The sequence below is a fragment of the Arvicanthis niloticus genome, chromosome 18 (assembly GCF_011762505.2).
Source record: "Arvicanthis niloticus isolate mArvNil1 chromosome 18, mArvNil1.pat.X, whole genome shotgun sequence".
Classification (NCBI taxonomy): Eukaryota; Metazoa; Chordata; class Mammalia; order Rodentia; family Muridae; genus Arvicanthis; species Arvicanthis niloticus.
The window spans coordinates 7,293,656-7,319,959 of NC_047675.1; the positions used below are offsets into that span (position 1 = coordinate 7,293,656).

Consider the following 26,304-nt stretch of genomic DNA (forward strand, 5'->3'; position numbering starts at 1 on the left):
ATATTATATTTAATTTAGGAAACACAGAACACCGCCAACAATTTATGAACAATTTATGGTTTGAATGTAAACAACCCCCCCCCCCATTCCTGTATTTAATCACTTGTCTCCAGTTAGTGACACTGTTTTGGAAAGTTGTAGAATCATGGGAGGTTGGGGACCTATCTCGAGGAAGTGAGTCCCTTGGGGAATAGGGAAACATGTCTTAAGTGAGTCTCTGGGGAAGGGATCTTAAGATGTATAGCCCAACCTCTCTGTGTTGAGATATATAACCACAGCCAAATTCCTGCCACTGTAACCAAGCTGCTTCTGCCGCCATCACCCACCCGCCCCTCCATGATGGACTGTACTTCAAAGCATAGCCAATGTGATCTTCCCACCGTAAGTTGCTTCTTGTCAGGTACTTGGTTGCAAGTATAGGAAGCTAACAGAGAATGTTGGTATTGAGAAATAGCACTGTCTATGATAAACCGACCGTGTCCTTCTTAGACCTCGGGAACTGACTTGTGGGAAGAATATGGAAGAGTTAGAAGTGTGGCTTAAAGAAGTCCTAGAACACTGCGAGCAGAGCTGAACAGCCACATCTGGTGGGGATGTGACAAACCAGGTTGCCCATGGAAACGAACATAGTAAAGGGAACTCAGGAGGCTTCAGCAAACACTGAGCTACTGGCTGTTCACTAAGTTGTTTAGCAGAGTAAATTCCCAGACAGCATAGCACTTGGGCTGTGGCGTGGTTATTCTTTACAGCCTTTGGTTGGTTCTACCTATGAATTCTGAGCAGAAAGCAAAGCAGAGAAGAGAAAGGGCACGGAAAGACAAAAACATGGCTGGTGAGAACAGCAGCACGAGGAGTTTAAAGTTACAGGAAAGGTGCTGGGGCAAAGCATCTGTAACCAGTTCAGACAAGGGCTGAGTACTACGGGGCTCAGGAAGATACTCTGATTAACCTAGACTCAGTTTCTCCACCAAGGAAGAGAATAATTGATAGGAAAGATTGTGTGCTTTTGTCAGATGGGTTTGATGTAGTGGCTTCATGCAGCTTGAATATACACCTGTAACTTTCCTTTGGACTCTTGGGTTTACTTCTTCAGTGTGTTGTTTGATCATATGTTAGTGCCTTTGCTATAAAATACCAAGCAAGCCTAGGCTTTCATTATGATCAACACAGAATGGAGGGACAACATTCAGCATTCTTTACTCTGTGTGTGAAATGTTAGGAGCACATTGTTCCAATACAGGCCCACATCATCCCACCCCACCTCTCCCACCCCAATCATAATTCTGCTAAGAAATACTCCCATAAGACTGTACCCACTTCCAAGAACAAACATCCGAGGAAAGGTTCTATGCAACTTTAAAAGACCCTGGAATTTTGTTCCAAGAGCCCTGGAAAGTCACAGGAAGCTTTCATTCTCAGAAGCAAAACAAGCAATTTGTTTCTCCTTTTCTTTACTTTCGTGTGTGTGTATGGTATGTATGTGTGTATGTGTATCTGTATATGTATGTGTATGGTGTGTGTGTATGTGTATGGTGTGTGTATGGTGTGTGTTTATGGGGTGTGTGTATGGTGTGTGTGTATGGTGTGCGTGTATGGTGTGTGTGTATGGTGTGTATGTGTGTATGTGTATCTGTATGTGTATGGTGTGTGTGTATGTGTATGGTGTGTGTGTATGTATATGGTGTGTGTGTATGTGTATGGTGTGTGTTTATGGGGTGTGTGTATGGTGTGTATGTGTATGGTGTGTGTGTGGTGTGTGTATGGTGAGTGTGTATGTGTATGGTGTGTGTATGTATGTGTGTATGGTGTGTGTGTGTATGGTGTGTGTGTATATGGTGTGTGCGTGTGTGTGTGTGTATGTGTATGGTGTGCATGTGTATGGTGTGCATGTGTGTGGTGTGTGTATGGTGAGTGTGTATGTGTATGGTGTGTGTGGTGTGTGTATGGTGAGTGTGTGTATGGTGTGTGTGTGTGCATGCTCAGTGGCCAGAGATTGACATTCACTCTGAATCCCTTTTCCATTGTATTAACTGAAGCAAGGTCTCCTTATCAAAACCAAGCTCACCAAAATGTCTGGACTCACTAGTCAACTTGTTTTAGGGACCCCTTGTCTCTCCCTCCCTACACTGGAATTTCTGGTCAGCTACCACATGTACCCAGCATTTTCGTGGGATCAGAGGATGTGAACTCCTATGCACATTCTTGAGCTATAAGCTCTTTAACTGTTAGCCCTTCCTCACAGACTTGTTTAGAAATTTCACATTCCCCAGGAAATTAAATGAAGATTTTGTCGTTTGTTTGTTTGTTTGTTTGAAGACAGGGTCATAAGAACTCACTATATAAGCTAGGCCGGCCTTGAACTCAGAACTCTTCCTGCTTCTGCGTCCTAAATGCTGGATTAAAGGGCTATACCTGAAGATTTAAGTGTGGCTGAAGGAAGTGTGCAGGGAGGAGTTGAGTGCAAGTTCAGGCCAGGGTTTCAACTCTTCCTACTTACATCCTTTGTACCTGTGATGGTTTGTACAGGCTCAGTTCAGGGAGTGGCACTATTAGAATGTGTGGCCTTGGAGTGGGTGTGGCCTTGTTGGAGTAGGTGTGTCACTATGGAGGTGGGCTTTAATACCCTTGTCCTAGGTGCCTGAAAGCCAGTATTCTGCTAGCAGCCTTCAGATGAAGATGTAGAACTCTCAGCTCCTCCTGCACCATGCCTGCCTGGATGCTGCCATGTTCTTGCCTTGATGATAATGGACTGAACCTCTGAACTTGTAAGTCAGCCCCAATTAAATGTTGTTCTAATAAGGGTTGGCTTGGTCATGGTGTCTGTTCACAGCAGTAAAATCCTAACTAAGACAGTACCTGAGAAATTTTCATGGGCCCCTAGGTAAGTAGGTGTATGAAATAAGGACTGCAAATCAAATACTTACCGATACAAGAAATTCATTTTAAAACTATTCTTTAGTGTACATATTTTTATTGTTTACTAATGACAAAAGCAAATTTACATACTAATGAGAAAGATGTGCTCACTGATTTTTACAGAATGAAGCACATCTGGCAGAATAACTAATACTGCTCGTTGTGGGGCACCTCCGAAGGGTTTCAAAATTGATCAATATTTTGATTTTATAATAACTAATTCTGAGAACCACTTTGTATAAAATTCATACTCCACAATGGCAGGAACATACTCAGGACATTCTGGAATTTGTACATTCTATCACAATCTCAAGCCAAAACGTATTAAACAATTATGTCTATGGGACTTAGCCAGCATTTCAAACAGCAATTTTAAAATCAAACATTCTGTATTATACACCCCAAAGATATATTTGTTCAATACTTACATTGGAATGCCAGTAGGGAAATATTTAAACTGTTTTTTTTTCTGTAATTAAACCATTATGTTTTTGTAAGAACAGAAACCTATACATTAATAATACCATACAAGGTTGGAAGCAGCCTGATGCATGGATTGTGCCAAGTGTGAGTGTCCTGTGGCCTGAGCCCAGGGACAAGCACTGCCAGAAATGCCTTGAATTCATTAAGCATTTGACTTGAAATTAATTTTTGGTCATTGCACATTTACAAACCCTTTACTGATGCCAATGTCTTTGCAATCCCCACATTCAGTTGTGCAACCACCTATATGGTTATGAGCCACAATTTAAGAAACTGTGTTGGGGACAAAGGTAATGAATGCTACCTTCACTATGGTGGCAGACATAGATCTGAAGAGAAATGGACGCACTGAGAGTGGGCTAAGGGTGGAAGCAAGGGGACTCACTGGTGATTTTCGGGTGGGATGGGTTGCTTTAGCAACTGGGTAATGGCAGTGGCCAATAGTGACTAAGAAAGAGAAGTTCACACTGTGTGAGAGAGACAGTGATGTGGGCTGGAGTCCAGCTGTGCTATGTGAAGTTTAGATGACATTGGTGAGGAGAGAAACGTCAAGGTAGACAGAAGTTCTTGAGAGGCTTCCTGGCTGCAGACCCCTCCAGGGATCGACAGTACATGGACTGATTGAAGGGTGCAGATAACGTTGGAAGAGAGGTTGGATGGAAGAGAAAAGGGCAGTCAGGACAGAGCCTTGGGGACCTAAGACTATTGAACAAAGCACTCCTCTATTAATTATTCCATTAAGAGCAACACTGGCATTTCACACATTAATTTTAATGGGAGTATTTAATGATTGATGACACCAGCTTTGGCTTATGGATAGAAATTTTGGAACTAATTATACTCATTTATCAAAGCTTGGGGATGCACTCCTTTCTATATTTCAAATTATATCTCGATGCAGAGTATGGATATCATAATAATAGTATGCTCTAAAAACAGTAATTAATGTTTGCATTAAGGCAGACTTCGGTAGAAGGTGGGGGCTCATGCTCTCACCAAAAGTGGCAGCTGAGGGTCAGTAATCAATATTTATTGGTCACCTACAGCACAGGACTAGGGCTTCTTACTTTAAAAGTCACTTATATATTTTCTAAGGGAATTCAATGGGTTCTGTTTTCTAAACAAAGAAAATTCACAAGATTATTTAAGTATAACTTCCATGGTGCACATGTACATACAACTTTAATATCTGAACTTGAAAATGATTACTGTAAATTTTCAAACACACAGAGATGGGGATTGGGGGAGGAGCTCAAGTACCATCCCAGCGTACTAGACATAACAGTATGACTACTATTTAATAGCTATTGAACAGGTAATAGAGATGACCAACAGGATTTAATTATTCCTAATCTTCACAACATTCATCCCTCCTTTCATATAGAAGATAAAGCCTCAATAGACCTGGAGAACTTTCCAGAAAATACTCAGGAGGAAGCACGGGAGCCAGGATCTGGATGTAGGTCTCAGTACCCAGAACGTTCTCTCCTCCCTTTGATTCTGCTTAGGAAATCCTAAGAGATGGAAGCTGGAGTCTGGAATAAATATAGAACCTCCCCCACTGTAAAGATAGATTAGTGCCACAACTCATTGGTATTGGCGTCACGCTGGTTTGAACCTTAAAGCACTTTCCAGTCATATGGGGATTAACTTTAAAGAAATGTCTGAGTGATGTTATACTTAATGCTTATGCTACAGCAGAATCACAGAGCCTATAAATGTTAAACTCACTCACACTGTCTCCTTCCTGGGGGAAAGTGGGACCTAAGCTGACTTAAGTTTCTGACTGTATTTAGACATGAGCCAAGTGCTGGATGAGGTAAGAACATTGGTAGGGACAAGTTAATGGATCTTACTAGATACACGTGGGTTATTAATATATGATGACTGGTGTCAGTAGAATGTGCTGTGTATTTAGGCAGTCACCCAGGGCAAGGTGGCTGCCAGGTCACCTACTTATGATCATATACTTCCAGAAGTAGAATAGAAGACTTCCATGTCCTGACCAGAGGAGATAAGATTACACAAACAAAGTCCTTGCCTACAAAATAAGAATGACAGTTTGGGACGCCAGACTGAGTGGAAAGTGAATGGCTTAAGGAATTGTGAAGGTGACACACCCAGGCTGCAGACCAAAAATTCAGCAGGATAAGTGGATGACTGGAGACTGGTGGCTTGAGTCCTGGGGCTTGGCGGGTTGATTCTCACACTGAGGGTGGAAGTTGGGAGTACAGGCTCCAGTGGAGTTTCTGTTCAAGATGGAATAGCCCAGGGTCAATTCGGAAATTTTTCCTAGCATCCATGAGGCCAGAGTTTTCTCCCCAATGCCATATAAACAGGGAGTGACGACATGCATCTGTAATCCCAGCATTTGGAAGGTGGTGACAGGAGGATGAGAAGTTCAAGGTCATCCTTAGCTACACTGTGAGTTTCTGGCCCATCTAGGATACATAAATCACTGTCTCAAAACCATTATTTGGGGAGTTGTTAATACTTAATTTTCAAAAAGGAGAAAGTGGGCTGAGCGCCAGAGTTCATCTCTCTCTGCTTCCTGACTGCAGGTGCAGAGTGACCAGCCTCCTCAGGTTCTGCCATGCCTTCCCCACCATGGCGGACGATGACCTACAACTGTGAGCCAAGAAACTCCTCTTTCCTTAAGCTGCTTTTGTCGGCTATGACCACAGCAATGAGGCAGGCATGGTCACGGCAGGATGAAAACAAGCTATATAGCCACACAGGCACCATTCCTACGGTGAGCAGTTTGACAGAATTTCCTCAGGACTGCTTTGTCAACTCTCAGCTCTAGGGACTTGGCCACACTCTTGTTCCCCGATCCCCAGCTCCAGCTGTTGGGAACGGGAGTAACAGCTTGCGAATTGGCCACCTCAACTACGCTCGCTCACGACCCTTCTTGAGGATTCGTGCTTGTCTCCTTCCTCTCTCATGGTGGCTGCCCTTCCCATCCTCAGTGCAGCCTTCACCCCTTTTCTGTGGATGACTCCAGAGAAACAGATCTCACAGCTTAGCTCTCTGCTTTTGTCCTAACACAATCTTCCTATGTCCTCATCTTCCAGCCGCCCTATTCTGTTCTCCATCTTTGCCTCCTCCTCAACAATAAACATTTTTTTAAGAGTTCAAAAATACTTCTACTCCTTTCAGCTCAGACTTTCAAGCTGTTACTTGTTAGCTTTATATACCACAGCCGCCCTGTCCTTCCACAGTCACCCTGTCCCCAGTGTTAATTGTCAACATCACAAGATCTAGAATCACTTGGGAGATAGGCATATGAACATGCTTATAGGGGATTATGTTGATGTCTCAGGGTTTCATTGCTGTGATGAGGCACCATGAGAAAGGCACTGTTATAAAGGAAAACATTTAATTGGGGCTGGCTTACAGTTTCAGAGGTTCAGTCCATTACTGTCATGACAGGAAGCAAAGCAGCATGCATGCAGACATGGTGCTGGTGGAGCTGAGAGTTCTATATCTGGAGGGCAGGCAGCAGGAAGTGAATGCCACACTGAACATGCCTTGAACATCTGAGACTTCAAAGCTCTCAGTGACACATTTCCTCCCACAAAGCCATCCATATCTACTGTGGCAAGGCCACACCTCCTAATAGTGCTGTTCCTTATCACCTAAGCATTCAAACAAATGAGACTATGGGGGCCATTCCTATTCAAATCGTCACCTTTGATTGTGTTCATCGAGGTGGGAAAACATGCCCACTGTGGGTGGCTTCATTCCCTGGCAGGATTCCTGGATTGGATAAATGCACACCCACTGCACACAGCACTCTGTTCTTGACCTGCCTTGCCTTCCTCACTATGAAAGATTCCTGGGACTGCTTTTTCCCATAAGTTATTTTGTCAGTGTGTCTTATCACAGCAATAGGAACAGAAGCAAAATAGCCCTAAAACTCATCAATTGTAATTCCTAAGCATAAGCCTATTCTGAGGCCCACTCCTCTCAGTCCTGTATTGACACTTTTGTAAAGCAAACCTTGCTTGTGGAAGCCTGATGTTTCTTCTCTGTTCATTTCTGCTTCCTTCACTTGAGTTGCTTCTTATGTGTATGTTTGATCCTCAAGTGATCTCATGAATTAAGGGGCTATAACCATAGGAGAAAAAAAAAATCCCATTCCTTAGTGTACTGTACCCGCGATTATTAATGGTGAGGTTCCTGTCTAACTGCCCTACACTTTCTGATGCTCCCAAATGTATCTGGACCTCCCACTTGTACTTTCTGTTTGTCTGCCTTGTGTGCACACATTCCCTCAGTAGGCTTTTGCAGGGATAACCTCTAGAGAGCACACCGACAGCTCAGAGGCATCATCTACGCAGTCTGGAGTGTCGTCTCAGAAGTCAAACCAAACAGTAGGCATCACTCACAGGTAGCTCTGATCTGAACAATTACCCAAATGTATCCCAGCTTTCAAGGTTCAAACTTAAATGCCACTTCCTCTGCAGAACCTCTATCCATCACCCTTTAACAAGGTCAATGTGATTCCTTTCCCTCTCCCTCTCCTCCCTCTCCTCCCTCTCCTCCCTCTCCTCCCTCTCCTCCCTCTCCTCCCTCTCCTCCCTCTCCTCCCTCTCCCTCCCCCTCTCCCTCCCCCTCTCCCTCCCCCTCTCCTCCCTCTCCTCCCTCTTTCTCTCCCTCCCCCTCTCCCTCCCCCTCTCCCTCCCCCTCTCCCTCTCCCTCCCTCTCCCTTCCCCTTCCCCTCCCCTTAGACTGTAAGTGCCCCCTCCCCCTCCCTCTCCCTCTCTTTATTTTGTAGTAAGTTTATGTTTATACTAGGAATCTTTGGCCAAGATAGCTAGCTTCTGGGGTGGTTTATTTCTATTTTTAAAAATGATGCATTGTTCTGATCTTAAATATCACTGGGAAACCTTTCCTGGGGAGGCATGGGTACACAAGTCTCCTTATCTCCGATAGAGAACCAATGCCAGACAGAAGCAACTTGTCTACCCACACGTCCTCTGGTGAGCCTGCGAGTTCATTGTGCTTATTCACAGGGACATGGTAAGAGTGCTTGGATGAGCACAGGTAACCAGGAAAATAGCCACATCACCGAAGCCTCACCCCATTGTAGATGGCCTCCCTATGGCTGCCTCGATGGGGTCTCTCTCCCTTGCTTAGTCATCCACACTCTACACCTGCTCAAGCAGCAACCAGGACCACGTGAAGCTTGGGCAAACTTACCTACAGCTAGGAGGAAGGGGCAGGGAGTGGCAAGAATCCCAGGAGCTGCCTGAGGACTCTTTGCTCCCTATAAGAACTTAACAGACCACACTGAGGGATTCTCGAAGGTAGCAGTGGCTGTTCTGCTTAAGCACTGCTGTGCTCAGGGGACAGCATTTCAGAACAGCCACTCAGTGGTCTATTGTGTTAAAGGCTTGGCTTGTAGAAATGTGCCATCGGGAGATGGTGAAATCTTTTTAAAGAGGTGAGACTTAGGGGTCTTCAGGCATGCATTCAAAGGGGATACATGGGAGCCACCAATCAATCCCACACCCCCCTTGTTGATCAGTCAGAAGGTGAGCAGTAGCTCCTGTAATGGCTGCTGCTCACCTGTCTCTTACAGAGGTCTGAAAGCAACAGACCTTCCTGGCCAAAGTCATGGACTACACCCACCTCAGAGTCAAAATTAAACTGATTCTCTTTATACATTGGCTATCATCTTAATCATTTATTTCAGCAAGAGATAGCAAGTCAGGAGTTGGGGACGAAGGAGTGTGTTCTTGTGAGAAAGAGGGACCTGGCATGGGGACCAGAGCACAAAGACCCAGGCATCCATGAACTAGCATTCTCCCTTAGACTGTAAGTGCCTTGTTAACAGGATTTCTGTTTATTCTTTTAAAGGCAAGAGTCTTTCCTCAAATAACAATGGAAACCAAGCCTTTCCCAGCCAGACTTAATGAGATTGAATCATTTACTGAGGAGTTCTAGGGCCTCGCTCATGTTCATTCTCAGGATGACCCAATGAGGTGAGCTTTCCTGTCTCCATTTTACAGACAAGGGACCATGCGCAAGAAACTTAAGAAATTTTCTAGTTCAAATTGTGTCAGACAACGGAGGGGTGGGCAGAGCTCTCCACTTGTAATCAAACCAGCCACTGGTTCTCAGCAAACAGTCCGCGCCTTTGCCATCTTATTGAACTTCATTGCTTTTCTCATTATCTAGACAAACAGTTCCTTTGATTTTTCTCATTCCTTGAACAAAATATTTCCAAAAGACTTACTCATTAGCCTTCTATGGCCAATGAGAATGTTTTCATTACGGTTTTACTAGGGTTCCATGAAACTGCCTTTTAACAAAATGGGCGTTTTTATGCATCACACCTGCACCCCTCAGGGACGGACCCACTGCATCACACCTTCACCCCTCAGGGACGGACCCACTGCATCACACCTGCACCCCTCAGGGACGGACCCACTGCATCACACCTGCACACCTCAGGGACGGACCCACTGCATCGCACCTGCACTCCTCAGGGACGGACCCACTGCATCACACCTGCACCCCTCAGGGATGGACCCACTGCTCTTCCTGTTTTATCCAGCACACCTTCAAGTCACTAACACTGGAATACTCAACTCACCTAATATCCAGCTCACTAACTGTCCAGCAGCCAGCAAGGGAGCTCAAGGAAGGCAAAGGCAGCTCTCCACCTGCTTTCGAGAACTCTTGCCCTGAGCTCTATTTTTAGACAATTTCCAGTTATACATCATGGTATAATTTAATGGTAACTATACTTATTCCCATTTGCCATTTTTGTGGTCTGGTGATGCATGTTTGAATGTGTGTGTGTGCGTACACATGCATGTGGAGCCCTGTGTGTGTGTGTGTGTGTGTGTGTGTGTGCACATGCATGTGGAGCCCTGTGTGTGTATGTGCACATGCATGTGGAGCCATGAGTGTGTGTGCACATGCATGTGGAGCCCTGAGTGTGTGTGTGTGTGCGTACACATGCATGTGGAGCCCTGAGTGTGTGTGTGTGCACATGCATGTGGAGCCCTAAGTGTGTGTGCGTGCACATGCATGTGGAGCCATGAATGTGTGTGTGCACATGCATGTGGAGCCCTAAGTGTGTGTGTGTGTGTGCACATGCATGTGGAGCCCTAAGTGTGTGTGCACATGCATGTGGAGCCCTGAGTGTGTGTGTGTGTGTGCACATGCATGTGGAGCCATGAGTGTGTGTGTGCACATGCATGTGGAGCCCTGAGTGTATGTGTGTGTGCACATGCATGTGGAGCCCTAAGTGTGTGTGCACATGCATGTGGAGCCCTGAGTGTGTGTGTGCACATGCATGTGGAGCCCTGAGTGTGTGTGCACATGCATGTGGAGCCATGAGTGTGTGCACATGCATGTGGAGCCCTGAGTGTGTGTGTGCACATGCATGTGGAGCCCTAAGTGTGTGTGCACATGCATGTGGAGCCCTGAGTGTGTGTGTACACATGCATGTGGAGCCCTGAGTGTGTGTGCACATGCATGTGGAGCCCAAGGTTTACGTCAGGAATCGTCCTCAACCATTCTTCCACCCTATTCTTTGAGGCAGGGTCTCTCAATCAAACCTAGAGCTCACTGATGTGGCTAGTCTCCACAGTCAATTTGCTCTGGGGAATCCCCGTCTCTGTCTTCTCAGGCTGCACGCGGGGTGCCTTATAGGAAAGATACAGACTACAGAAGATTCAAGAAAGGCGGCTCTTGCATTTTGACACTTATATTTCTAAGGTATTAACTTTAGCTGAATGATCCCCAAACCAAATCTGTGATGACGCTATCTCCACTCAATGAGTGTGCACGGAGAGGTCCAGCAAAGATGGACAGAAAACTGTCACAGTATAAGTCTGGCCTAGTCTTTCTCTGCTTGCTATTGATGATCTTGGGGGCAACAATCAGAGATAGAAATTTAGGCCTGGCCGTTGTTTTAGGAGGTACATTTTGTAGTTTCAGGGGAATAAGACATTCTTTTCATTTAAAGTTGACTTCAAATGGTGAAATACAGTAGATCCTGAAATTTTGGGGTTTTGAACCAAGTCCAGGAAAAAATATAAGGGGAAACAGTGGCATTTCCAGGCTAGAAAATATAATGATCTTGAACTGTTTATTTTTTAATAAAAATTTAAATTTTCTTGGTGGAGCTAGGCGGTGGTTGGCACATAAACTTTGGAGGCAGAGGCAAGCAAATTTCAGAGACCAGCCTGGTTTTCAGAGCGAGTTCCAGTACAGCCAGGGCTGAGAGAGAAACTGTCTTGAAAAAAAAATTTTTTTTTTTCTTGGTGGAGAGGGAAGACCATTCCTATCCCAATAAAACTGTACCAAGGTCACCACATTCTCTGTGCAGCCTGTTTCCAGCTACCTTGGCTACAACCTCCCATGGCTACCCTATGTGTGCACCTTTAGTTCCTGAAGCTACTCTTCTGGCTAACCAAGGTACCCATCAGTAACTGTGCTGCTACAGTTCCTTACATTAATAGTTTCTACATCTGTAGGCTGCTAAGATGGCTTAGTGGGTAATGGTGTTTGCCTGTCAATCCTGGTGACCTCTGTTTAATCTCTGGAACCCACAGCATGGGAGGACAGACCAGCTGCACAAGCCACCCCTGTCCTGCACAGGTACATCATGGTCCACACCCCTCCCGCCCTCAAGAAACTGTTTTTAAGTTTACACATTTAGTTTTTTCCTTAATTTTTCCAGCTTTATGTATCCCTTCTTTTCCGATTCCAAATTGCTCAGCTCTCTCAGCAGTTCAGATTCATGTCTTCATTTCAGTAAGTCCGCTTTTGTATCTGGCAGAGAATACTTAAAAGAGCACTGCATCCCACTGATCCAAAAGTTTAACATGAAAAAAAAAAAATGACACATTTTTAATCAAAGTAAGCAATAATGATAGGTTTTATTTAAAAATTTCCAGTAGAGAAAAACCCTGCTAGTGTTGGAATAAAAGTACTCGCTGTATAAGAGCAAAGGAGAATAGAAAGAATGAACAGAAGAAAAGAAAACCAAATAGTACAAACAAAACAAAATAAAGAAAAAAAAAACTGAAATGGATTCCAAGAGACCTTCTTTAAACATGTGAATAATGAACAGAGTTACTAGGTTTGGCAAACAATTTATTTAGAAATCAAAGCCTATGTCTGTACTGTAAACTCCATAAAAACTGCTCATTCAATTCAAGCTTTTCATATACTGGGTACTGAAACACAAAGCCAGTTGATTTGCGAACAGAAGGAATTATTCATTTGCTCTCACAGTTACAGGAATTAACCAGCTGCTTAACTGCATTATGGAGCGGATGAGACAGAAGAAAAGAAAGGAAGAAAAGTCAGATAAAACTCTAAAAAAAACCGAAACACAGCAAATTCAGACATCAGCTCGCCCGGTTAAGGCAACAAGCTGACCGTCACAGCGCAGTCTACGTTTGCAGCTGTGGTTTTCCTCCCTGACCCCGCCCTCAGACACTGTGTAGACCCACTAGCCATTTAGACTACTTATAACCTCCAGATATTCTGTATATACATATTTAGTAAGGAGCATATGCCTGACATCCTCTGACAGCAACACGGTCAGCATACAGTTTCAGGAAGATTACTATGCATGTCATAACGATTAACCTTTACTTTAGAAACAAAAAACCCATTCATTTCTCAACAAATAGTTTTAAAATATTAAGAAAACCCATGAGAAGATGATTCAGTGTGGGCTCTGAGCCTGATGAAAGTCCCACTTCGGAAAGACTCTCAGGGCGACCGTCTGCCAACATCCCACACAAAAGAATCGCTTAGGATCAGTTGGGTTTTGTTTTTGTTTTCCCTAATAGGTAATTTGTCCCTGGCTTGGCCATCTCTTTAACTATACACAGAAGTCCTGCTAAAAGTCAGCATTTTAGCCGATTTTACAACAGAATGTCACAATGTAAACTGAACAGGTTCTTGCTATCAACAGCTCGTTACCAAGGCTTGTCAATTTCTCAATCCAACAGTTGGTCACAGAGGTCAAGTATTATCATGGCTTCTTCGTCAGCTCTCCATCCTGTCTGACTTATCCATCCTTCAAGTACATGCAAGGCTCAATAGTTTGCAAGAGACAGAAGCCGCAGGTCCTTTAAGACACCGATGAAATAGGGTTGTGGGGTGAACCCATCTGGGTAAGAACTTTATCCAGCCACTGGAGAGGGCCATGCAGATGTATCTCAATCCAGCAGGGGGTGCTAGTAACATCCTGCCGGTGGTACTCAGCTCCCCAACCCTAGGAAAAAGAAAAGCACACTGGGAATCATTTAGCTCCTTCATCTCAGTGATTCAGTAACAAGGCCATATGATCAGTTCATAGAAGCCTGTCTGGACTCACGGTTATGTCCTACAAGAAAAACACACCACAACTGCATGCATGCAAATAAATAAGTAAATAAATAAATAAATATTGCTGGTCTTCGATTCTTAACACTAACATAAATTCAACAGTTGTGTGAATAAAAATATTTTAAATATCTATTTCCTATTATGTTAAAACCTTATTCACTTACTTATTTTTTAAAGACAAATTCTTACTATGTGACTCTGGCCTGGAACTCCCTGTGTACAACAGACAGACTGGTGGTCTCAAGCTCAGAGATCCAGCTGCCTCTGATTTCTGAGCACTGGGATTAAAGGCTGCATGATCAAGCCAGGCTTTTTTTTTTTTTTTTTTAGATTTTATTTAAAATGTATATATGTATCCGTTTGAGTGTGGATTTATCTACGAATATGGTATCTGAGGTATCTAGGTCTCCGATGCCCTGGAGCTGGAGTTACAGGCTGTTGTGAGCCATCTTAGCTGAGAACTGAACCCAGGACCTCTGACACAGCACTACACTCTTAAGTGAGTAATCCTTTGCCCCTATGTTTGCACGTGCGTGTGCACATGCGCATATGTGTCCATGCCTGGAGAGGTCAGAGGTCAACACTAGCTTTCTTCCTCAATCATACCCCACTGTATTTTTTGGGACAAGGCCTCTTGCTGAACTTGGGGGTTTTACCAATTAGACTAGAATAACGGTCAGCAAGATGACAGGGTCCCATCTCCGTCTCCTATGATGGGATTGCTGGTGCACCCAGCTTTTTTTTTTTTTAAATTGCTGCACGTATGTGTGTGTGTGTGTGTGTGTGTGCGCACCAGTGTGCATGTGGAGGTCAGCACACAACTCGGTGAGCTCAGCTTTTCTCTTCTGGCCTTTACTTGTGTTGTCTTTGAAGATAAAGGCTTCCATCTAAGAGGAAGCCTTGATGCCAACGGTCTAAGGGAGGTGAAACATTTCACCCTACAGGCAAACTCCTTAGAACTCGGGAAGCAAACAACATAGGAAAAGCTATGAAATGGACCAGATTCACTAGGCCCTTTTCTCCCCATGCTGACATGAACAGTACGGATTGCTCAGATCAGCTAGGCTGCAGGGAAGACAGGCAAGCCAAACTGCCTAGCAGGGGCTCAGACCAGCTGAGCTTCTGGGAAGGCCCTCTCCAGCCTGCTGAGCCGCCTGTATATTCTGCAGTGAGCTCTAGTCCCAGCACTTGTGAGCCAGTCACCCATGCTGGGGGGACTTTTGGCGACACAGGCTATCTTCAACTCACTTCTGTTCCTTTAAGTAACCCCAATAAAACTCAATGCTTCTCCAAGTTGGACTTCAGTGGTGTCCTCCATATTTTGATCTGCCACTGACCTCCTATCTGGGGTGAGTAGACATTTATTCACATCTCCACACGAACAGTGTCACGCAATGGCCAGGGAACTCACAAGGTTGCTGGGCCTGTGTGGTAAGTAAGCGCCTTTGCCCAAGAGTCTCACCAAACCTCTGGCAGTGTTTTCTTCTTGAAGTGGCTGTTGGGGGTGCAGGTCCTTACGATTTCATGGCAAGCACTCTGCAGACGGAACCGTCTCCTCAGCCTGTATTTCTCCCCCTCCGCCCCCCCGACAGGGTTTTACTCTGTAACCCAGCTGGCCTGAAACTCACGACCCAGTCCCAGCCGGCTGCAAACTTGTGGTGATCCTCCAGCCCCAACCTCCCATATGCTGGAATTTCAAGTATAGGCCACCATGCCTGGTTCCCCTCTGTCCATTTTTGGGGCACTGGGAATAAAACTCAAGGCCTCTCATGTGCTAAGCAGCACATCCCACCACTGAGTCCTGTTAGAGCTGTTGTTACATTCTCCTCTTACCCTAAATACAGTAAAGGTGATATCAGACAGACTGATACTCTGTTTCTTCCCCACTCTGGCAGATAAAATTCTTCTACACATATCTCTTGATCTTTCAGTCTCAAGTGAAATGAAGGGAGAACAGTTATACACCCCAAAGTTCTTCCCGACACCTAGTCATTGTCTTGAAGTGACAGGCTCCAGGATTCATCCGGTCAAGAAGGTGGTTTGCTACATGGTGTCAGAATGACCAATCAGGACAATAATGTTCCGTAGATGTCACCATGAAAGCCAGGGGGTATGGGTAATCCTAGCACTTGTGAGAGGCTGAGGCAGGAGGATTGTGAATGACTTCAAAGTCAGTTTGGGCTACACTGAGTGTGGGGCTCACCTGGGTTACTCAGTGAGACACTATATTAAAAGTTTAATAAAAAAACTGGTGTTGGTGTGAATAAGAAGAGCATAAACTTCTGACTGATCGTTGTTTGTTTGCAAAGAATTATGGCTACTGGGGTCTCTGGTTCACACTTTTCTCTAGTAATTTTATGGAATGTATCTGAGTGAGAGCTTTTAAGACAAAGCTGAGGAACACGCACTCCACCTGTGTATGTGTGCATGCTTGTCTCTGGGTTTGTAAGTTCAATAGCTACAGTTACCACACAGGTCTGTCTCTTTAGATGCTGACATCTGACCTTCAATGTGGTCATGAGGCAAAAGCTCCACACACACTTTCTGAGCCAGACTGATTCGGGTTTTTCAGGTATAGTTTTATATTAACACCAAAAACGATCATCTCAAAAACAGTTGGAGACTGCCTGTTAACGTTAGCAAGGTTCTCGGTATCAGATGCTGAGGAGGAGGACAGGTCCAGCCAGCATCCCTTACAGCAGAAGCATTGAGGGCTGCAGGAAGCGTATGAGCTCCTGTCACTAATGCACAACTTCTTGTTATGGGGAGCCTGCTATTCACAGGTCACCGAGCTTTAAATAAGATTTATTTTTTATCATGTGCATATCATGTGCACGTGCATGCAGGTACCCATAGAAAACAAAAGAAGGGGTCTGATTTTTGGAGATGGTGTTACGAGCAATTATGAGCTGCCAGACGTGGATGATGAGAACGTCATCTCTCTAGCCCACTGCCAGCTTTTTAGTGGTAAGATTTGTTCATCCTAAACCCCCAGCCACATCCGTCCTATCCTGCACAGATGCCATGTTAGTATTAAATTCTTTTATGTTCCGTTCCTAATAAAGTCACAGGAAGCCATATGCATCCTGAAGCTACAGGCTTTAGAACGTACCTTCCCCTCTCTGTATTGTCTCCTTTTTTTGGAATAATGGTAAAGTATTTGCAGAAAGAATGAAGTCAATAAATTTTGAATCTGCAGCTTTGGGGTGAAGAGATGTCTTAGCAGTTAGAGAGGACCTAAATTGGTTCCAGGCACCTATGATTGTTCACAACAGCTTATAACTCCAGCTACAAGAGACCTGACCCCCTCCTTTGACCTCCAGCAGCAGACACAATGTTGTGTTCACACATACACACACTGACAAAAAGAGAAAAAAAAAACTCTAAGTACCTTAGCGTAAATGTTTTTAGTTGTACAAAAGTAACATTTAAACGTTAGGTGTATAATTAATAAGAAACAAATGCTAAGGAGACAGCTTATTGGAGGCAAAACTTCTTCAAAATTTCAATAATCACAGCCCACCAAGGACCTCAGGCATGATTACCAAATCGCCAGTTCCGGCTAGTCCCATTTTACAGACCATGAGGAGGAGATCTGAGAACAACCCCTGTGTCTCAACCACAGTTCCAACACCCCCGCTCTCACGAGTTCTTTCTTCCAAAGAAAAAACACTTTGGCAAGTAGCTGCTCTCATTTCGTAAACCGCCCGAGCCGAAGTGCTAAGTCAAAAGCTAAATGGCGTTTGTGAACAATGAGCAAGGGCGGCTCTGTGGTCACACGTGCACACAATATACAGTCAACTTCTTTAAGGGGTGATATTTTTTAATATTAAAGAGGTGCCACATTCAGCTAAGGAGAGGGAAGGGAGCCTTTGATCTGGGTGAGGATGGGCCAAGGGCGGCTCTGGAATCACCCAGTGATGAACACACTACTAAACAGGCCTGGCAAGAAGTTACAGAGCTTTTGAAGACTGCACATGAAAGACGACTGCCTCATCCAAGTTTGTAATTAGTGTTCTTCCTCAAGGTAAATCGGGGTAAAGACTTATCTTTGAGACAGTTACTAGAGTGTGCTCTCATCAGATATGCATTTTTTTTTTTTTTTAACATTTCATCGGCATCTTGAAAAACTTTCATTCTCAGTGGCAGAAGTGGACAGAGATATATGCTATGAGCAATGACTCCAGTCTTCTCCTTTCTTTGATATCACACAGTACTGTTGGAGCCGAGGGCCAAGGCCTTACAAACTTCTCAGTTATACACAAAATACACAATTTACTAGAAATATGTAAAAAAAAAAAAAATAAATAATTTCCAGTGTAAATAAGTTTCTCACTAATTTTGTGACATTTATTTATTCCCCTCCCAGCCCTGTGTGTATACATGTGGAGGTCAGAGCACAGCTGAGGGACTTGGTTCTCTCTACCATGGGTCCCAGGAATCAAACTGCTACAAGGCACCTAAAAGATCATAACTGACTACAGAGCGACAGTCGATAGGCACCCGCATCCTGCGCATACAGAGCTAGAAGCTAGAACTAGAGGAACAAAGGCATGTATTCAGCTGATCTCATAGGATGACCATGTATTTAAGCTACATCTTGAAAGACACACCATTTTCTATGCTATTATAGCAGCTATGGGGCTAGGGACACAGCACAGTGGGTGGAGCACTGGCCTAATGCACCAGAGACCCTACAATGGGGCAATGGTAGCACACAGCCTAGAATCCTAGCCACTCTAGACGCAGAGCTGACAGAACAGGGCTTCACACTCTTCCACAGGATCAGCCCAGCTACCTGGGCTATATTAGAGCCTCTCTCAAAAATAATAGAAGTGTGAGCAGGGCCAGCAAGATGGCTCAGGTGGGTAAAGGTGCCTGCCACCAAGCCTGGGGATCTGAGTTCTATCCCTGGGATCTACACAGTGGGAGGAAAAGATTACATTGCTATGTTCCAAAGACAACTTCCTGGACACTGACCCTCTTGCTGGAGGTTTGAAAAAAAAAAACCTCTGCAGTGAGCCTGCTGATAGAAATATACACCAAGAAAGCACAGACTTACATATTGTGAGAAAGTGTGTGTGTGTGTGTGTGTGTGTGTGTGTGTGTGGTGGGGGGAGCATGGATGTGTGGTGGGCAGCACTGTGTGTGTATGTGTGGGGGTCCAGCCTGAATGCTGCAGGCGGGCACCGCTCACCTTTACGAAGCTCATTCGAATGGTGCACATTTTGGTGAGTTCATACACTGTCTCGAACCCGTGGTTCACAGACTGTGCCAGGAGCTGAGCAAACTCTTGGTTGTTGAAGATTTTCAGGCTGCACCCGCTGGGGATCTTGCAGACAGTAGTAGGATGGAAGCCATGGTGGTAGTTGCAGTTCCGACTCTGCACGAAGATGCTGCTGTCACTGAGGCATTCTGCATACACCTCTCCTCCCACGTAATAAAGGTGGACTCCTGTGGGGAGACAGACTGTGTCAGTCAGTTGTTATCTGGCTGAAGGGTGCCCAGGCAGAGTCAGGCTGGATTACTGTGACAAAACACATAGGTAACTATGTTACCCTTGTGTCAGCGAGCCTGTTCAGGAAATAACAAAGTCTCTCAAAAATAATAAAGTATAACACTTTCATTTCAGTAAGTATTTAATGTCCCACTTGGCCAGGGTTGAAAGTATATCTGCACTCTAAAAATAGAGTGCAGTAAAACCTAGAGTTTACTGGGGCATCCTGTGCGTTCCAAGTCTCCTGCATTTATGCCAGGGCTAAATTGTTCAGAAAACTTAAGAGAGACGGAAGGGATGATCAATAAACACGGAGGACCGAAACCTGAGGTGAATAAGTCCTACGGGGGTTGTAAGACAGGAGATCTAGTTAAAAACAAAAGCTTCAGAAATAGGAAAAAAAAAATGGTGGGAGTGGGACTGTGTGAAACAAAAGCTCACCAAAATAACCACTACACGTAACACCTGAAAACTTCTCCAAGATTAGAATGCCAGGAGTCTAGGCAACACCCCACGTTCAAGGTGGGAGGAGCAGGCAGTGGCCTGGATCCTCTTCCTGGTAAAGGTGGGAGAGCCAGTCCTGCACAGCTGTCCTCCGAATGCCACATGCCCCTTCACACGGGAAATAAGTTAAAAACAGGGAGGAAGAAAGAGCTCGAACCCTCCCGAGGGGGAACAAACACCAGCAAAGAGGCAGGTGGGGTGGCTTCAGACCCTCTAGATGCCATGGCACTGTGCTACTGGAACTGTCTGAAGAAACACCGTGTGGCGTTTCTATAGATACACAGGGCCATAAAACTATTTAAAAGAAAAGAAACCTTTTTCCTGATAATAAAGATGACTTTTCATCTTAGAAAATTATGAAAATATAAACAATGCTTTGGTGACAGAAAAAAATACTTGTTGGTATGCACACACTGCGTTGGCTTTTGCAATCAGTAAAGCTCCTGAGCAAACTTTTAAACCTCTGCCCGACTGTCCTGATAATAAGTATTCAACCAGTTTACCTCAGTGCACCACTGCTGACAAGGATTTTCTATTACTGCAGTCATGACAAATGTCACTGGACCAATTTTTACGAATATCTGTAAGAGATTCCTGGAAATTAAATGGCTGGATTGAAGGCCCTGGAATCACATGGCCAAACGACTTTCCAGAATGCTTGTGTTGTTTACACTGTGTGGGCGCTTCGTTCACCTGATGCACATCAGTGCTGATCCAGAGCAAAGTGTTTGCAGCTGGGAAATAATCCAATCGTCTTAATTTGCACATGGGGCAGGGTGTGTGCTCAAGGCTTTGCGGCCATTTGCGTGTCTCCTGTGAACTCACTGTCTTTACTGCTTATATATTTATCCTGCTGCGGTTGCAGGGTTTTTATTATTACTTATGAGCTGTGTATTCAGGGCTGGATATAGTTTATCTTGTATTTTCCTATTACTCCTTTGTCTTTCGATTTTATTCATTTTATACATGTGAGTGTACATGTGTGTGTGTAGACAGAGTGATAGATGATAGATGGATAGATAGATAGATAGATAGATAGATAGATATGTTTTAACCTACAGAAGTTTAGTTGAATTTTTATGACTTTTGTTGAGGTAAAAAATGACTTTTCAGATCAAATGTGTTTTCATAGAGCTTTTGAAATTGCTTGCCTTGTTACAGATACACATTAACCCATTCGCACGTGTGGTGTGTAGTACAGGACCACTAGGGAATGCTACTGACCGGATGCCAACACCTAACATCGGCCCCCGTATATGTCACGTACATGTCCAGCACGGTTGGGTCTGATCTTCTTTGCTGTTCTCTCTACACGCCGACTGGTTTACCTGTAATTTTTACTAGCCCTAACATCAGAATTTTTTCTTGTCCATCCATTATGATTTTTAACTATTCTTATAAACCCTTCCAAGTCATCATGGCACCACATTTTAAGTCACAAAATAATACAGAAAGAATTACTACCTGGCTTGAAATGTTTCCACAGCACTCAGCCATCTAAGGACCAAAGGCTGCCTGTATATACAACTTTTTTCTCTCTCTCAGTATAGCTCTGGAAGGAAGTGTCAGTAGCGGTGGACTTTGGGAGTTTAAAGGTTTGGACCATTTCTAGTTCACTCTCTCTCTCTGTTTTGTGTTTGAAGTTGAAGATGAGAGCCACCTGCTTCTGCTTTAACCCCCATGCTCCGGCTGCTGTGCTTCCCAGCCATGCCGGACTGGTTCCTCTGGAACCATACGTCCAAATGAACTCAGTTCTCTGAGCGCCTTGGTTATGGTTTCACTATAGTAACAGAAAAGTAATAACACACCAGGTCAGGAAAAATAAGCTTTTAAGTAAACAGAATGACAGGGAGGGACGGACATGAAGTTCACCCATGAACTGTCCAGGGTAAAGGGAAGAAACACCACATGTCTATTACTAGTGGGAGGTACAAAATTAGTGGGCTGGAGAGATGGCTCAGTGGTTAAGAGCACCCACTGCTCTTCCAGAGGTCCTGAGTTCAATTCCTAACAACCACATGGTGGCTCACAGCGATCTGTAATAGGATCCGATGCCCTCTTCTGGTCTGTCTGAAGACAGCTACAGTGTACAGTATTTACTTATATAAATAAATAAATCTTATAAAAAAAAACAAATTAGTAAGAATTTTCTTGAAAGAATATATAAACAAGAGCTTCTGGCTTCACTCTAAGGACATGTCCCAAGAAGACTATCAGTCATGATGTCTGCATGGTGTTTCTGCTGCTTGCTTGCGGGTCAGGATGTGAGTCCTCAGCTCATGTGTAACGATGACCCCGGCTTTGTCCACCATCTGGAACTCTAAGTCTACTACTCTGGCATCTGGGGTGACTTAAAGAAGTGCGTCCCCAGAACCCTTATTTCCCTCATAACTGTTTTTGGGGGTGAGGGGTCAAGCCAGAGTTTCCTCTCTGAAACCCTAGCTATTCTGGACTGGCTTTACAGATCAGGCTGTCCTCAAACTCACAGAGACCCGCCTGTCTCTGCCTCCTGAGTGCTGGGATTAAAGGCGTGTGCCACCACATCCAGCCCCTTGTAACATCCTAAAGAGGAAATTCTACAATATGGCTTTTTCCTAGTTTGGGGACATAGTCCCCCTAAAATTTAGTGAGACATGCACTCCTCCATACTGAATGTACTGACAGGAAATCCTGTGTTTCCTGGCGTAGGAAAATGCCCTTGTGTGCTGTGAGCCTATGTTCACCTTAGGCCGTCGTTTCCAGTTCCCTACTTTGATCAGTAAGATGTCTACCGAGTCCCATCTCAACAGCTATTGGGTTTCCTCTAAGAATAATCTTAGAACATTTTCTTAAATGTCTCTTATCCTTATTAAAATATCCCCCTTTTTATTCGATCTATTTCTACAGATGCTGACTTATTTATTTATTTATTTATTTATAGACAAGGCTTCACTCTTTCCTGGCTGGTCTGGAGCTCATGGAGATCTGCCTGCCTCTGGTTCCCCAGCTCATGCTTCTTGTCTGCCTCTCACTGGTGATGCCACGGCGGGGGATCAATCAAGCAATTTACTGGCTATGCAGATTTATCCACTGTATACTTTATTTTTATGTTGCCTTGCAACTAAAATAGCTTTTAGAGAAATGTTTTAAAACATGTAAATGCTCTGCTGTAAAACTTCTGTTCATACTTGGCATATATTGACGGCTCTCTGTTTTAGTGCGCTCAGTTTCTTGGTCGATGTGTATGGATGATGTGTGTGTCAGTGTGAAGCATGGTGTGAAGCCGGGCTAGAGGGCAAAGTGCAGGAGCTGGCTTTCTCCCACTGTGCAGTTCTGGGGACTAAGCTACTATCCCTAGGCTTGGGCAGCAAACTCCTTACCCACCCACTGAGTCACCTCACCAGCCCTATACCAATGAGACTTGCTTGGTCCTTACTACAATGGCTGCAAAATGATGACTTTCGTATTCTAGCACTCACTGTCCATTTAGTGACTGGACTTCCCAATTAATTCATTTCTCTATTAATGATTCCTATGGCTGTATCAATTAGAATTTACTTATCGGACAGAATCTCACTGTGTAGGCTAACCTGGCTTGGGATTCCTGATTTTCTACTTCAGCCTCCTAAGTGCTGGTATTACAGGAGTCACGCCCACCGCCACACCCAGCAGTATCTCTAGATCCACTACTGTAGTTAATTATAGTTGCTCTTCATTATCTGTGGATCTGGAACCCAGTTTCAACTACGCACAGATCCAAAATGATTTTTTCAAATAGTACCAGCACCAACATGTACAGGCTATGCCTTCTCTTGATCCACTCAACAGTGTAACTGTTTACATGACGTGAACTCTGCAGTAGGTGAGACTCTATACGGACACTTGAAAGGTGAAGTGTGATAAGTTAAGTTACGATACTGTTTTATGTAAGGGAACTGAACATCCATGGATTTCTAATTCTCAAGGGGTCTCAATACAAACCACCGTGGAGACCAAAGGACAAATCTACTTTGGCACTAAACTGTACAAAGCTGTGAGGTGGGACTTGAATGCCAAGAGGCACCATCGCTTTCTGAAGCCTTTCTTCACTTCCTCTCACAGGAGATCCTCCAGGCTCGCCTCCTCCCAGCCTTGGAGGCAACCACCGTTTCCCTCAGTGGGGCCGACATCAGCAGCGATGATCCGGTCCCTGGGTATGTGCTTGTCAGTACTTTGCTTCTTTGCCCTTTCGGTACACAGGGTAGAAAAACTACATGCATGTTCGGAGGGTATATAGACAGGCCCACATACAGACGTGCACAACAGCACATAAATACACGCATGCCACGTCATTAAGTTATGAGTTTGCACTGACACTTCCAAGGGATGCCACACCCCTTCATGATTCTATGTTCCTTACTTCGCAAGGAAAGCTGAGCTGAGCTGAGCACCTACCCACACAGTTAGCCATTTGCTTAATCATATAGTAAATGCATGTAAATGTTACAGAACTGTTTTAATCTACCACTAATAAATAATTAAGTCTATTAAGAAAGATAGGCGGGACGGTGACATGGCTCAATGGGTGGAAGGCGTCTAGCCACCACGCTGATGACTTGAGTCTGATTTCTGATGTGCACAGGACGGAAGGAGAGAACCAACTCCCAGACTGTCCTGTGATCAAGACACTTGTGCACACATGAACACGTGTGTGCACATACATGTAATAAATGTAAAAATTATTTTTAAGATGTTTTTAGAACAAAAACGTTAGAGTACTGCCTGCAGTAGCAAACCACGGTACCCGCTAATTCCTATCAACATTGTCAGAGTTGGAAAACCACTAAGATCATCAATTAGAACAATCTCCTGATAATATGGATTTGATAAATTCTTCAAATAGCAGTATCTGAACATTCACTGGCATCTGCCACAGAAATGACTGAGTCACCTCTAGAGGAACACGTGCAAGCAGAGTGAAGGGAAGGCTCACCTTTCCCAATATGTCGCCTGGTGTTTTCAATGGTGGAATTCCGGTTAACATTGGAGAGCAGCCCAAGGCAGAAGCGGTTCTTATTGTTGGAAGGATCAGTGAAACCATCCACCAACACGCTGGTGGAGGAGGCGTGGAATGCCTCACCCACACGGTTGTTGAGCTCATAGTACACAATAGAGCACCAGTGTTTTGGTTCCTCGTAAGCAACTGCCTGAACATCTGTAAGAAGAGAAGAAAAGATTGTGTGTTGCTCACAGTTTGCGCCTGGAGCGCCCCCAAACCGAAACCGCATTTGAAAACTGGCTGGGCATCATGCAGTAAAGACAGGCAAAGGTGACTGTGATGATCACATGTATCATTTTTGGGAGCTGAAGCACTTCTTATTAAAGGTGGCATTTTCCTTTAATTGGGGAACAATCTTCTCCAATGACTAGCAGAAAAACCAAAATACCAGCTAAGCAAGTCCAGCAACAGCGTTTGCTGCATACTAACGCCCTATTACTTGCTCATTAACATAGAGAAATAATAGAAATCACTCTTGCTGGCACGATACCTATGAAAAATACAAGAAGTGACCAATGAAAAACCAAGTGGTTCAGGAACAAGAGGGGCCTGGAGATGTGCCAATGGGGCTGGCGTGGAAAGGAGTTACTTTTGGCAAAGCCTTGGTAAACTTCTGTTTTCTCAAAGCACTAAAAACAACTTCTACTATCATGGAGAAGCTGTCTGGCTTCACAAGAGCCATGATGGCCACGGCTGCAGTTTTGCTACAATTCTAGCTCAGGAAGAAATCTTGCCAGCTGGCCATTCTCCCTCAGTGAATCATATCTCTCTCATCCAGACTCCATGCTAACTTCCTTATATTTGCTTTAAGTCATGCCGAGCAGGTGTGTTTTGTCTCTCGCTTCCCAGAATGGGCCAACAATGGAAACTACCCAGCTTTACTGACAGGATGCAGCTTGTTAAGTCCGAGCTCTTAAGCCTAACGAATCTCCAAACAGAAAATGCTTCTAAATGCTTTCAACCAAAAGGTTGGGAGATGAATCCTTTCTGCAACAAACCTCCTTTAACCCGCCTTTGAGACCCCAGGCATACAGACCACACCGTGCCAACGTAACTACTGATCTGAACCTCATGGGGCCTCATGCACAATGGGAAGAAATGCAAAGAAAATCCAGCAGGCATGCTATAAAAAAGGGCTTCCATGTTCTTCATTAGTTACATTTTATACTTAAGTGGCTTAGCTGAAAACAAACTATTTCCCTTGTTTTCTAAACAGCTCCCCTGTCACTCTGATGTTCTTCAAGGAGCAAAGCTTTGGTGATTCACAAGCGCCAAACCTCAAAGGCAGCTGCGACCAGTCACACAGCCTTTTGTCAGCATTGGCGTTGTTCGAAATGCTATTCAGCTAGTTTAGATTCGGACACATTTTTTTTTCCTATAAAAGGCCAGAAAGATTCTGTGGGACATATGGTCTTTATCACAACTATTCCACTCTGCCTTTGCATCACACGAAAACAGCCATTGATGATATGTAACAAATGGGCACAGCTGTGTTCTAATAAAGCTTTATTTATAAAAA

The 26,304-nt window shown here is 44.3% G+C and overlaps 1 protein-coding gene and 1 long non-coding RNA gene across 3 annotated transcripts in view; one reads left to right on the forward strand and one right to left on the reverse strand.

Annotated features, from left to right (window-relative positions):
- Positions 1-244: 244 nt before the first annotated feature.
- On the forward strand, positions 245-12,468 carry LOC143434917 (uncharacterized). Its single transcript, XR_013104776.1, has 4 exons — positions 245-381; positions 2,635-2,765; positions 5,961-6,151; positions 9,265-12,468. It is a non-coding gene; the product is annotated as an uncharacterized LOC143434917 (long non-coding RNA).
- Positions 12,284-26,304, reverse strand: part of Smad1 (SMAD family member 1) — a 60,894-nt gene continuing 46,873 nt past the window's right edge. For both annotated transcript variants that reach the window (XM_034522527.2, XM_076915447.1), the window contains exons 5-7: positions 24,720-24,941; positions 18,965-19,221; positions 12,284-13,654 (exon numbers count right to left, since the gene is read on the reverse strand). In XM_034522527.2, the coding sequence (XP_034378418.1) occupies positions 13,511-13,654; positions 18,965-19,221; positions 24,720-24,941 (623 nt within the window). In that variant the 3' untranslated portion in view covers positions 12,284-13,510. The remainder of the gene's footprint in view (positions 13,655-18,964; positions 19,222-24,719; positions 24,942-26,304) is intronic.